The sequence below is a fragment of the Phyllostomus hastatus genome, unplaced genomic scaffold, assembly GCF_019186645.2.
Source record: "Phyllostomus hastatus isolate PE091 unplaced genomic scaffold, TTU_PhHast_1.1 phas_contig_524, whole genome shotgun sequence".
Taxonomy (NCBI): Eukaryota; Metazoa; Chordata; class Mammalia; order Chiroptera; family Phyllostomidae; genus Phyllostomus; species Phyllostomus hastatus.
Window position 1 is genome coordinate 13,783,810 of NW_025333900.1, and position 13,851 is coordinate 13,797,660.

Genomic DNA, 13,851 nt, shown 5'->3' on the forward strand with positions numbered 1-13,851 from the left:
CCACCCCCACCTCGATCCTCCTCCATCTTTCCCTGTTATACTTGTTTCCTTTCTTCACCCCCCCCCCAATCTCCTCCGGAAAAGCATGGTCCCCAGGCCAAGGTCTCTCACCTCATTCGGTCACTTCAGTGGTGCCAACCGCTTCATACAGGAAAAAACAACCAATCACGTCCCCGTGGGCGCTTCCCCTGCGAGTCCGAGCACTCACTGGACACCCGCCCCACCGGGTACCCTGCACATACACACGCACAAACCGAGGTCCTGAGGACAAGGGTTGGGGTCTAACAGTGAGTGTTCTTACACCAGCCTTAAACGCAGCCCACTTCGATATAGCCCTTCGCCATTTTGGTTTCCCGCGGACTGCCGGTGCATTCTGGGAGCGCAGAGCCACTCCACCGCCGAATGGCAGCTCTCCAGGGCCGCGAGGAGGCGGGGACTGCGCAGTGAGCGCGGAAGAACACCTCGGCTAGCGTCTACGACAGAAACTGAACAAAGAAGGACTCTTTAATGATGCGGTGGGACTACGTCCTTCCGCCGCCGGTGCTAACACAATAGTGAGCGCTGCGCTCCTAGCCTTCGCTTGTGGTTCTGTGGTTTCTCCTCTGAAGTGGCGGGTGTCCACTGTGCCTAGTCTTCTCCTGGAGAATGGGACAGTGCTTGGTCTGTCTTGCCATGCCGATTTCCTTTCCGTGGAGAAAACCTTAGATACAGTGCCTTTCTTCTGACTTCACCCTGAGGCCTGCTGTTCGAATTTCCTTCATTGGGCAAAATACCCTGGAGGTTACAATTAAATTTTGTTCAGCGATTATTGCCCAGCCCTAAATTCCTTCTAATCAGGAACTGCTTGTATAGAAGATTTTCGGACAGTTTTCCCCTGACGATGAAAGGTTTTTCTGTGTATCTGCTTTGCAATCCTTCCTAATTGTGGTGAAATCTGAGAATAATCCTGTGCAAAGTAGTTTATTTTAGGAACACAAACTGTTTGATACTAGGGCAGACTTGCCAACCCACTACTGCGGTCAGAAGTCCCAAGCGACAAACTTGAGAGTGCAAGCTTGTCTTTCTGTCTTAGATACAACCCACTTCCTATTAGCAGCCACGTGTGGTACCTTTGTTTATAAATGTGTCAAAATATTTTCAAAATATTTTATGTTTTTGTCTCATATTACATTACAGTGATAATTAATACCATGCCTTTTTTCTCTGCAAAAATACCTTTTGTGGCCTAAACTCACTTTGCTCATATTTCTCATATTTCATCAGAGATTCTCTCAGCCTCTGATCTCTGAATTTGGCAAGTAAACATTCGTATTATCCACACTATTAAATATTTTAGTTACATCCTTCCAGTCTTTTGCTTCTCCAGACTAATAGTCCTAATTAGGTTTTAAGTCTGTCTTCTTATTACAGCCTTAACCTATTTGCTACCTTTCAAGTTTCACTTTCTCTGAATTTTGTTGTAACATATTCTTTCATAAATTCGGCATCAATTCCTTTCACACTTTTAGTAGGAAAATTTCAACTTTTAAAAAAATGTAGATGCAATCAAAAAGTAGATAAAAGATACTACACAAACAGCTTGGTTAGCTGTGAAACTAAGCCTAATCATAGAACACCAGTTTTGGAGAATATTTGGTCTAAGTTCTCCATGTTTCTCTCAACTTAAACATCTTCAGTGGTTCAGCACCTCAGAGACAGTTGTTTAAATTTCAGAAACACTAATAATTAGAAAATTCTCCCTTATATAGATGCACAATCTGCCTTCCTATAATTTCTGTTCATTGCTATAATTTTGGCCTCTTTAGCCACACAAAAGTGTTCTAATCCCTTAAACATTAGAGAAGTCAGTGATCCCTATTTTTTAAAAAGCTTGTTTTTCTGTGTAAACATATGACTGCAAAAGTGCAAACCTCTAATTTAAGGAAACTAGGTACTCCGGGAACCAAGGACATTGAGGGAGTCACAGTAATTAATACACAAAGAATCCCTGTTACTCTTGTTTTAGAAATCTCTAAGGAGCGTGCAAAGGATTAGGACTATAAGAAGGAACAAATGTCAAGTTCCTCAGAAGTACAAAGCAAAATAACTTCAGTCAGAGTACACTGTTCCCTTTATTGCTGTCGTTATTTATTTCTGTGAAAGTCATTATGGGTCACAGAAATTCTTTTCCTCCCCTCCCTTGTACTGTCTTGAACCCTTGAAGTTAGGCATGGCCATGCAACTTGGTTCTACCAATAAAATGAGAGAGGAAGTGATACCACTTCCTAGGAAAATCTTTAAGAGGCAGAGAGGCACAGTCCCCTCCCCGTTGCAGTGGTGATCATGGAGGTATGTGTAGACATAGAATATTTGTCACTTTGGGTCCCCAAGTGAAAATAAGCAGAGACTAGAATTGTGCAAACATCACCACAATCCAGTTTTAGAACACTTCCACCCCCCCCCCAAAATAGTCACTATGCCCATTTTCAGTCAGTCCTGTACCCACTAACAACCCCAAGTAACCTACTGTTTCTATACGTTTGCCTTTTCTGGCCATTTTATATAAATGGACTCATACAATATATAGTCTTTTGTTCTGGCTTCTTTCACCTAATACAGTATTTTTGTGGTTCATCTGTGTTGTGCCATGTGTCAGTTCTTTCCTTTATATTGCTGAATAATACTCTTGTATGACTGTACCATGTTTTGCTTATCCATTCACCAGTTGATGCATATTTGGATTGTTTCTAATTTGGGGGACTATTATAAATAATGCTCCTTATGAACATTTACATACAAGTTTTTGTGTAGATATTTGTTTCTTTTTTGCTTGTGTAGATTTCTAGAAGTGGAATTGCTTTATTGTATGGTAAGTTTATGATTAACTTTTTAAGATACTACTGAACTGTTTTTCCAAAATGTGAGCAATGTTTGAGGATTCTGATTTGTCAACATCCTTACCAATTCTTATAGTTATCTGTCTCTTTTATTTTACTCATTCTAGTGAGTGGGAAGTGGTTTTCATTGTGATTTCAATACATAGTTTCCTAATGGCTAATGATGTTGAGTACTTTTTCATGTGCTCATTAACTCTTCTTAGATCATCTTTGGTAAAACATATATTAAAATCTTTTACTCATTTATTTTAACTGGGCTGTTTGTCTTATTACCAAGTTATAAGAGATCTTCACATATTCTGGAAATAAGTCCTTTATCAGATACATGATTTGCAAATATTTTCTCCCAGTCAATGGCTCTTCACTTTCTTAATGGTATCTGTTGAAGCACAAAAGATTTTTAATTTTGATGAAATGCAATTTGTCTTTTAATGGCATATGCTTTTGATCTTATACCTAAGAAGTCTTGGCTTGACTCAAGATCAGAGATTTTCTATTTTGTTTTCTTCCAGAAGTTTTATAGGCTTAGTTCTCACATTTAAGGGTATGATCCATTTTGAGTTCATGGATCTATATTCATCTTTTTGCATGTGGATATTCAACTGAAGAAATAAATTTTTGTTGTGTTAAGCCACTGCAGTTTGGAGTTGTCTGCCACCCAGCATGTCAGTCTCCTCTGACTGATCCAATCTAAATATGCTGATGTGTAACAGAACTCAGAAATAGTATTGAAAACTATTCTGTAATCAGAAACAAAATTGAAAAATAGGAAAATTTGATCAGAACATTCAAAATGTTAGGTAATTCTCAAATTTTATCATTCAAAAGTCACAGGGAATAATACAAAATATTGTATTTATGTACCTACAAGCTCTCAATTATTAGCTATTACTCTCCTGTCCAAAAGGGCTAGAAGACCTTTAATGTTCATTGCTCAGAGACAGAAATGCAAATAATCAGATAAGTCAGAGAAATCAAAGAAAGACATTCTGTATCCTTACATAATTTGCTTTTATTGGTCTGAAAAAAAGAAATAGATATGAAACATTTAAAGAAATGGATGTTTCCATAATAATCAAGTCAAAAGGATTTGTTAAAATTCTTTTCCTTTTTATTCAAAGCTTAAGAATCCATATATAATATGAACACTGCTTTTAAACCCAGTTATTTGTTGTAAAAAGTATAGATAGTAAATTTGTACTCTTTGTATAATACACCTTAAAATATAGGTGCCCATTATTAATTTATTACCTATCACTTCCAAATCTACCCTTCATTACTTGCTTTGTGAAAATGGATATGGCCCTTTAATTTTTTTCCTGTCCGAGCTGACAGAAAATTAAGCTTTGTCAGTGGAGGGACCATGTATTATAACGTGGTTTTCCTCCCTGGTTCCAAAGTGCTCTCTCAGCAGCCTCCTACATTGTGCATAGCTTCCCCAGAGCTGGGATGCTGCAGCACATGCAGCTTCCTCAGGCTTGTCAAATGATGTCAATAGACCAACCCCAAAAGAATTTGAACGTGCTGCTATCAAGTGATATTTATGCTGTCTTAATAGTCAGAAAATTAAGGTGAGTAATTGGGAAACACCCTGCCTGGTTTCAGAAGCTGTAAAGACTTATGGCTAAGGATGAGTAAAGGACCTTGGGACCATAAGCCACTAAGGAGACAAAGCTTATCTTCCTGGCAGAGGCACTGCCTCTGCCCCCTTCAACTTCACCCTGCTTAGCTCCAGGCGGATGACTGGTTACCCAATGATGGGTAAGATTCCTCAAGGGAGGGATGACCTAAGACAGGCACAGTCATGAAGGGGCCCTCAGGGAAAGACTTGGGGGGCTACAGGAACAGGGGGTGATGGACCCTCACCCCAAGGCTTTGACATAGCCTGAGTCCTCATTCTGTCTGCAAGAAGTCTCCTAATCTCTTGGCTGCCTTACTTCCCCTGCCTGACTTAAGCCTGAAACAATGCTGGAGGATGGTGCAGCCCTGGGCAGGAACAAGCAGTTCCCTGGGGAGAGCAGGCCTAAAAAAGAATGCATACAACCCTGTGAAACCTGCTTTGCTAAGAATGCCCTCAATTTTCTGATAAGGGTCCAAGCAGGAAATGAGTTTGTTTCCCAAAGTTTTATGGCCCTTTAGCTAACTGACCCTGACTCAGAATAAGCCCTCTTAGTTCTCTGAATGTTATCACTGGTTGATCCTTACTGCCGGACATTGATTGATGAGCTTTACCTGTATTCCTGTTCAAACTGAATCCAGTAAAAGCCCATTGAGGAACAGGATCTTGGCCCTTCTCCTCTGAGAGATTGGCCACCTCTCCTCCCCAGGTAGATCATGTCTTGGTAGACTTATTCCCATCTGTGGTGGCCAGGGGAGCTCTGTGGGTGGAGTGCCCCCCACAGTGAATGAATGAAAAGTATGTGTGCATTCAAAACTGACCACTCAACTAAAAATCAGAAGATCTAGGTTCCAATTTTCATCTTCATATACTGTGCTTATGACACAAGCTTTTGAAGATTAAATCACCAAAATTCAGTGGATGTGGGGAGGGAAGGGAGTGGGGAAAAGAGATAATGAAAATGAATTATCCAACAATATGAAAGATAAACCTCATTTTCTTCACATAGCTAATTTGTCCACTGAGCATTCAAAGATGTAGACAAGGTAAGAGGCAGAATAACAGAAGTAGGAACCCTGGAGGACAGTGGACCTCAGTTGCTGGCCGATCTCTGCCTCCATTAACTGAGTGATCTTGGACAAGTTTCCTCAGCTCTCACAGCCTGAGCTTTGTGGGCTCCATGGGAAGGATAAGAATATCAACATTAAAGTTTTATCATACAGACTAAGTGAAATAATGTGTAAAAGTGCTTTATTTTTCTCTCACAGCAATTATTACATGCCTTACTCCCTCAATTCAACTGTAAGCTCCTTGAAGGTAGAAGGGGATAACTCTTCTTTATATCCCTGTTTCTGGAAACACACCTGGACCACAGAACAGCCCTTACATGATTAAATTTTAAAATGGAGATTTATTAACAATGTTAAATATGTTTTCTATATGTAAAGAGCTGTGTTGTATTCAGGACAGGATATAAGCATTAATATGCCATATCCACAAAGTGGGCCAGGAGGCCTCAGAGTCTGGAGACAGTGACATTATCAAGTAACTAAAATACAATACAAATGTACAGAGGTGTGAAAGGGTGTGATGTATCCCAGAATGAGAGAAATATTTAGTAGAACCTAAGGTGGAGGATAAAAAGAGGCACACAAAAATTGAACTGTAAGAGGCCTCATATGACAAGTAGTACAGTCAAGACATTTTTTTATTACAGAGTTCACGATTGCAACCTAAACAAGCCGTGGAAGGGCAGGAACCCTCACCTGGTGTTGCCTGGAAACAGGGACTAGAAAGATACCAGGATTTTCCATATTTCCCCCTCTTCCTCTCTCTGTCTCTGTCTCCCCACCCCATCTTTCTCTTGTTTTTGCTGTCTCTGGATGGTGTTTTCATTCCCTCCTTTTGCATATGGCCTTTTCTATTTAGCGGGAAACATGGCTTTCAATAAAGTTACATTTTGATCTATGAACCAATAGTTAATAAAAGGGAATTTTTCTCCTCTACCTCCTTCCCTCATCCCTACTCCCCACTATTAGAGTTGTAACATAAATAAATAAATCCAAGGGAAATATTCTGATGGGTCACATACCCAACTTGAACCAGACGTTACAAGCAAGAAGATGAGGTATTATGTTCAACAGTAATTGGATCAATGCTCAACCCTGTGGCCAAAGAAATGGAGTATTTTATTAGCTGCCACCATAAGAAGTACATAATTGGAGTTGGAAAGAGTGTGTTTTCCTAGAGAAAGGGGTTGCTATTCTGGACTGCCAAAGTACTTTGAATCCACTAGCATGCAGTGATGTCTGGACTTCCATCATCACCACCACCAGCACCACCACATTCATTGAATCTTTGCCCTCTACCAAGCTGTGTGAAAACACTTTACAAATGTTATTTTCTTTAACCTTATGAAGAAATTATTCCTATGTTACAGATAGAGTGACTGATGTAAAGAGAAGATAAGCAAATTGTCCAGAGTCACACAACAATAAGTGTACATTTTTTAAAAGATTTATTTATTTATTTTTAGGGAGGGAAGGAAGGGAGAGAGAGAGAGAGAGAGAGAGAGAGAGAGAGAGAGAGAAACATCAATGTGCAGTTGCTGGGGGTTATGGCCTGCAACCCAGGAATGTACCCTGGTTGGGAATCGAACCTGGGACACTTTAGTTCCCAGCCCGCACTCAATCCACTGAGCTACGCCAGCCAGGGCTTATAAGTGTACATTTTAATTCAATTTTGTTTGACTCTGGAGACTACCCTTTAACTACTGTCCTATATAGAAATAGAAGGACCATCAGAGGCTTTAAAATAAATCCATCCTTTAGAAATATCTCTCTTGTAGTGGTGTGGAAATTTAATTCAAGGGGGGGAGAACTACAAATAAAGAGACCACTGCAACTGTGCAGGTGAATAATGGACAAAAGCCTGAACCAAGAGGAAAGAGACTCCAGAGATAGTTGGAAGGAGATATCAACAAACTTAGCAGTCACTGGGAGAAATAGGTGAAGGAGTGAATTGATTTAAGGATAACCTTCAAGGTTTGTGGCTTTAGTAAGATGAGAGATAATGCCTGTGTTTCTTCTTTCCTCTTTCCTTTCTTTCTTCCCTTCTTCATTTGAGGAAAGATTGGAGGTGGCTTGCATTGAATTAACCAGGATAGAAAAAAGATGTGGAACAATTTGAGTGAAAAACTAATCAAATAAGTCCTGGACAAGTTGAGTTTAAGGTGCCCATGGGATATTAAAATGAGTGTGTCTAGTAAGCCACTGAAAATGCATCTGGAGCTCAAGGAAGGAGAGGGCTGCTATTGAGTGAAAAGCTGCCGATCCAACCGAGCCTGAGTACTCCAGTCCAGTTCGCTTCACCAGTGCTCTTTCCTGACTCTCCCACATCAGACACAAGAGTTTGGCATAAATAGTCATTATAAATGAAGCAGAATATACTTAATTACATACTCTTAAGTATCAAAACTTAATTTCACAAAATTTGCACATTAAACTGGAGTAATTTAAGGATTGCTGACAAAGGAAGTTAGGAATAAATGAACAGGATAGATTTATGGATCTCGTTTCACCATTGTCATCAGTTAATAATTAGTATAGTTAATGATTATCTCTACATGGTAAGATTTTTTCTTCTGTCTGTTCCCCTCTTTTTCCTAATTTTTCTATCCTTGTAATAGATAAAGGATTATTTAAAACTCATGTAGTGCAGTGATATAGGTTTCTGGTCCAGTGACCCATGAGAAAATTTAGATGATGTCAGGTAGAGGCATTTGAAAGTTTACAGGCTTTCAAAACATGGGCTCTTTGGGGGAGCTCTCCAGGGTACTGGACTGCCTTTCCTGAAATTCTCATCAATGAACTAGATCCTTGTGTCTCTCTTTTGACCTATTTGCCCTTGGTTTATCTTGCATCATGCCCTTCCGATCAGCTGACTGTCTCAACTATGTCTTAACTGGCAACTTAGTTCTTTGGATTAGTCCCTAACAGGCTTTAAGTATTAACTTTATGCTTGTGCTTTCAAAATCTATAGAGCCAGTAATTTTCTTCCCACCCAAACCCATCCATTCCATTTCTGTTACCATTAGCCTTTATTAACTTATTTAACAAATAATACTAAGTATAGAAAAAAATGTAAAATGTAAAATTTCCAGAAGATGACACAGAAGAAAATCTATATGACTTGGGTTTGGCAATTAGTTTTTAGATGCAACACCAACGCCATGCTCGGTGACTTAAAAAATTGATAAATTGAACTTTATGCAAATTAATTTTGCTCTGTGAAAGACAGCAATAAGAGAATGAAAAGAAAGCCCAGGGGCAAATATTTGCAAAACACACATCCAGTAAAGGACATAACTGAAATACACAAAGAAATCTTAAAGCTCAACAATAGGAAAACAACCAGCCTGATTTAAAATGGACAAAAGACTTGAACAGGCACCTATCTCACCAAAGAAGATACACAGGTAGTAAATAAAGCATATCAAAGGATTCTCAACATCCTGTCATTAAGGAATTGAAAATTAAAACAATGAGACAGTACTACACATCTATTACAATGGCTACAATCCAAAATACTGACAATATCAAAAGCTGGTGAAGATATAGCGCAACAAGAACTCTCATCATTGCTGGAGAATGATGCCATTTGGAAGACAGTTCAGTAGTTTCTTAGAAAGCTAGATATGGTTTTAACATATAATCCAGCAGTTACAGTCTTTTAGGTGTTTACCCAAATACATATGTCCACATGAAAATTCTCATATGAATGTTTATATATGTTATATATATTTGTACCCAAACTAGAGGGAACCAACATGTCCTTCAATAGGTGAATGGACAGTTCCAGCAGGGTAGTTCAGTTGGTTGGAGCATTGTTCTGATACACCTGGGTTACAGGTTCAATCCCCAACAAGGGCTCAAACAAGAAGCAACCAATGAATGCATAAATAAGTGGAACAACAAAGCACTGTTTCTCTCCCTCCCCCCTCTCCCTCCCCCTTGACCTCTCTGTCTATAAAAATAAATAAATTAAATTAAAAAAATAGGCAAATGGACAAACTCTGGTACATCCAGACAATGGCATATTATTCAATGATAAAAAGACATGAGGTATGAAACAATGAAAAGACTTGGAGGAAAATTAAATACATCCTGCTTTTTTTTTTTTTAATCTGGTGAAGAGTGTTATGATTATGGGGAGGCTGTTTGTCAAACTTTTTAAAATGAGTTTTCAGCCCTGGCCAGGTTGCTCAGTTGGTTGGAACATCATCTGTACACCAAAAGGTTGCAGGCTTAATCCTCAGTCAGGCACATACCTAGGGTTTGATCCCAAGTTGTGGGGCACACAGGAGGCAACCAATGGATGTTTCTCTTTCCCTTCCTCTCTCTCTGCAATCAATGAACACATTTTCAGGCAAAGATTAAAAAAAGTTAAAACTGTAAAGATTTTCTATATCATATGCTCATATTTCTAGGTTGCATCTATAATCCAAAGAAGTTTTCTTTTTAAATTGTTTAGTTTGTTTTTGAATCTTTAATCCTTGAAAAAACATTAAACAAGTTATACTATACAATGATTGAAAAGAAACAACAAAATAGAAATGGAAAGGGGCCATAAATATTAGTCAACAACCATGGTTGATACATTTTGGGAATTCTAAGTCTATGTAACTTTCTTAAGTTGAACTCTTCAGTCTCAGTTAATTTTATTTAAGATACTTTGTAACGTAAGTGGTGCTAATTTCTACCCAAATCTCTCATTCTTACTTTCCTGAGCTTTCACTTTGACTGTGTAATAAACTCAAGGTGAGTGATAAGTATATTAGATTTCATTTTTAAAATGTCAAAAATATTGGGCTGAATTTTGTTTTAGAGCACCAGTTGTGTTATTTGTGTTTTCTTAAAATTTTTTAAAGATTTTATTTATTTATTTTTAGAGAAGGGAAGGGAGGGAGAAAGAGAGAGAGAAACATCAATGTGTGGTTGCCTTTCATGTGGCCCCCACTGGGGACCTGGCCCACAACCCAGGCATGTGCCCAGACTGGGAATTGAACCTGTGACCCTTTGGTTCACAGCCTGTGCTCAGTCCACTGAGCTATGCCAGCCAGGGCTTCTTCTTAAAATTTAAAATTTACTTCAAGTAGGACACTATTAGAAATAGTAAAAGCATAACTATTTATGCTTAGTTTTCTTTTACATTATTTGAAATAACTATGAATAAATACTACATCCTTACTAAAGAAATGGTTTAACATTTTAATGAATGTAAGTTGGTATCAGTTTGAGTTGTCTTAATTTCCTATGGATCTTAACAAAGTACTTCCTCCCAGAAAACACCAAGCATTGCAAAGTAAATATTGAACACTTGTTAAATAACAGTGTAAATAACTCATTGTGGAGAGATGTTTTTCTTCAGAATGACAACAAAAGTGGAAAAAAATTTTTCCTAAAAGTGGAAAAATAAGGGACATCTTTTTCTTCAGATTTTACAGGAAAATACTTTTTCTGTGCAGATACCAGCTCAGGCTTTGGGGCTCTACCCTTAAGAGGAGGTGGTGGTTTCTTTGGTTTTGGAAGGTCTTTACCCAGCTCATTCATTTGAATAGCAAAATTATCTGGAAATACTCCTTTGTGATTCATTTTACCTTTCCACCAGCCAGCGTCTAGTCTCCTTGTTTATCAAATGTGTCAGTTCTCCCTCTTAAAATATTAAGTTCATCCTCATTAGTACTGTCATAGGTAAATAACATTCACAGTAGTCCTCAGCTTTAATTTTGCTTTCAGTGTCTGCGTTTATTATCTCCATGCTCTGAGTTCTAGCAAATATTTCATTAAGGTCTTTTCTGTGTGTTTTTTTCCCCCCTCTTCTGTTTCACTGGATATTCTTGTCTTAAGCTTCACAGAGACTTCTTTAGAAATATCTCCAGATCTATTTTCTTGAATTTTCTTTGCCTGTGTAACTGATCAAGGTACAGTTTCATTCCCATTCCCCAGAGAGGGGGAAGATAAGGTAGGCCCAGTCCCAACAGCTTCTGAATCCTCCTGGGCTTCATGAGTTAAACCATCATCTGTTACCTCTAAGTCTTTCACAAAGCATGAGAGAAACAGCCCCAACTTGTTGTTCAGGGTTCCACTCCTCCTGTTCATAAATATCAGTAACATCTCCCACTTTCAGCTCCAGTTCATCATCATTCTGTGGAATATACTCAAAGATAACTTTACACTGACACTTCTTTGTCTTCCTAACGTTTTTAGTTTGTGGATATGACTGACTTCCTCCAGCTGTGCATCTATAGGTGCTTATTCATTGTATAAGACTTGCTGCATTCCCATGCCTTTCCCGTTTGATGGGAAAACTGTCATCCATGGATTCTGTCTCTCTCAAAATTGTCAGGAAACCTTCTCCCATTTTAGTTTTCTTTCTAGCCATCCTTCCTCCTGTAGTTTTTTCACATTCCTGATGATTTCCCAACTCAAATAGTTAATTCATCAGCAGCAGCATCATAGTCAAACTCCACAATTTAGTGAATAATATATACTCACAAATACAGTCTACCCTGCAGCATGAAACCTGAGACTGGTATTTACTTCTGTTTGAATCAACTGTAGTGTACAGTGTCAAAACAATACACTGGAACAAATAGCTCTTGGGGTAAAAACTATCCATGTACAGATGGTGACCAGAGTGATTGATTAAACTCTAGATGTATAAATACCATAAGTACATATTCAGAGTTGTGAATGGAATAAGGATTCCCACAGCATTAACGTACTTTCAACAAGCCATGCAAATAAAGAAAGTGAAATATAATCTGTTCTATACATTGTTCATAATCTCAATTGCTGTAACATGAGAAATGGTTTCTTAAAGAGTAGAAATCCTCAGTTGCTTTTAGATCACAAAAGTCCATCAATTTACAGCTGGAGGCTTCTATCCATTTGGAATATATTTGGTACTATAACAGACAATAGTCTTACTGTTTAAGTTAATAGATTTTGTATCCTTGGAAATAAAATGCTTTTAAGCCAGGATATGACTTTTTGTTTGGCCTTAATTTTCCTTTTTTGTTTCTGAAGACTCCTGTAAAGGGTTCTTTTGTTAACACATATTTTCATTGTGATATAACAGATATTTCCTCCATATTTTTGCAAAAGCAAAAAAAAAATTGTACAACTCAATACTTGTCTCTAACAGATAATTTTTTCCAATTAAAAAGCATATTGGTGTTATTTCTAGAGAAATATAAAAAGTATAAAGCATAAAATAAAATTACTCATAATCCATGTATAGGTAAATACCAATAATATTTTGGTGTCCATATTCCTATAAAAACCACTTCTTTTTTTTAAGGTTTCAAGTAGATCCATAAACCACTTCTAAAAAGGAGATAGAGATGTGACATCCATGGGTCATATTTAAACTGGAAATAGAAAATACTAGATACTTTGGTATCGGCGGCAGAAGCGAGATGACGAAAGGGACGTCATCGTTCGGCAACCACCGCAACAGGATGCGCACACTGTGCCGCCGCTGTGGCTCCAAGGCCTGCCACCTGCAGAAGTCCACCTGTGGCAGGTGCAGCTACCCCGTCAAGCAGAAGAGGAAGTATAACTGGAGTGCCAAGGCTAAACAACAAAACACTACGGGGACTGGTCGCATGAGGCACCTAAAAATTGTGTACTGCAGATTCAGGCATGGATTCCATGAAGGAACAACACCTAAACCCAAGAGGGCAGCTGTTGCAGTGTCCAGTTCATCTTAAGGATTTCACTGATTAGACCCACGATAAATGTTCTCGTGTTCAAAAATACATACATACATACATACTAGAAGTGTAACTAGATGTATATGTCAACTTTTTATTTTCTTGTATCCATTTTGGAGACTAATGTTAAATAGCTCCATGAAACCACAATTGAAGACATCCTCAAGAAAAGTTATTTGATTTCAAAAAAATTTCAATATGACTATAAAATATTACCATACAGAACAATAGAATATGAATAAACTCATCAAGGTGTTTCTCTAAAGTGAGGAAGAACTTCGAGAAGCACAATAAAAGAAAAAATAGAATTGTACAACCCACAGAGTGAACCCTAATGTAACAATGGACTTCAGTAAATAATAATGTAACTATGGACTTCAGTAAATAATAATGTGTCTATGTTGGCTTATCAATTTCAACACATGTGCCACACAAATGTGATACTAATAGGGGAAACTGAGGCAGGGAGGGAGTATATTAGAACTCTTTGTACTCAATTTTTCTGTAAACCTTAAACTGCTCTAAAAAATAAAATCCATTATTTTTAAAAAAATAATATGAATTTTCAAATCTCAATA

The 13,851-nt window shown here is 38.1% G+C and overlaps 2 protein-coding genes and 1 pseudogene across 5 annotated transcripts in view; 1 reads left to right on the forward strand and 2 right to left on the reverse strand.

Annotated features, from left to right (window-relative positions):
- Window positions 1-380, reverse strand: part of MTF2 (metal response element binding transcription factor 2) — a 67,371-nt gene extending 66,991 nt beyond the window's left edge. For all 4 annotated transcript variants that reach the window (XM_045847154.1, XM_045847153.1, XM_045847152.1 and 1 more), the window contains exon 1: window positions 112-380. Coding sequence is in view for 2 of the 4 variants with exons in the window: in XM_045847152.1 (XP_045703108.1) it covers window positions 112-116 (5 nt within the window). In the remaining 2 variants the exon portion in view is untranslated. The remainder of the gene's footprint in view (window positions 1-111) is intronic.
- Window positions 309-12,332, reverse strand: LOC123823976 (annotated as a pseudogene).
- Window positions 12,333-12,976: 644 nt separating this feature from the next.
- On the forward strand, window positions 12,977-13,270 carry LOC123824054 (60S ribosomal protein L37-like). The gene has a single exon (XM_045847174.1). It carries the CDS (start codon window positions 12,977-12,979, stop codon window positions 13,268-13,270), a length of 294 nt encoding a protein of 97 aa, XP_045703130.1.
- The last annotated feature ends 581 nt before the right edge of the window (window positions 13,271-13,851 follow it).

Bases quoted from the DNA above. Each gene is read 5' to 3' on its own strand.
- LOC123824054 (XM_045847174.1), top strand. From the start codon at position 12,977: ATGACGAAAGGGACGTCATCGTTCGGCAACCACCGCAACAGGATGCGC.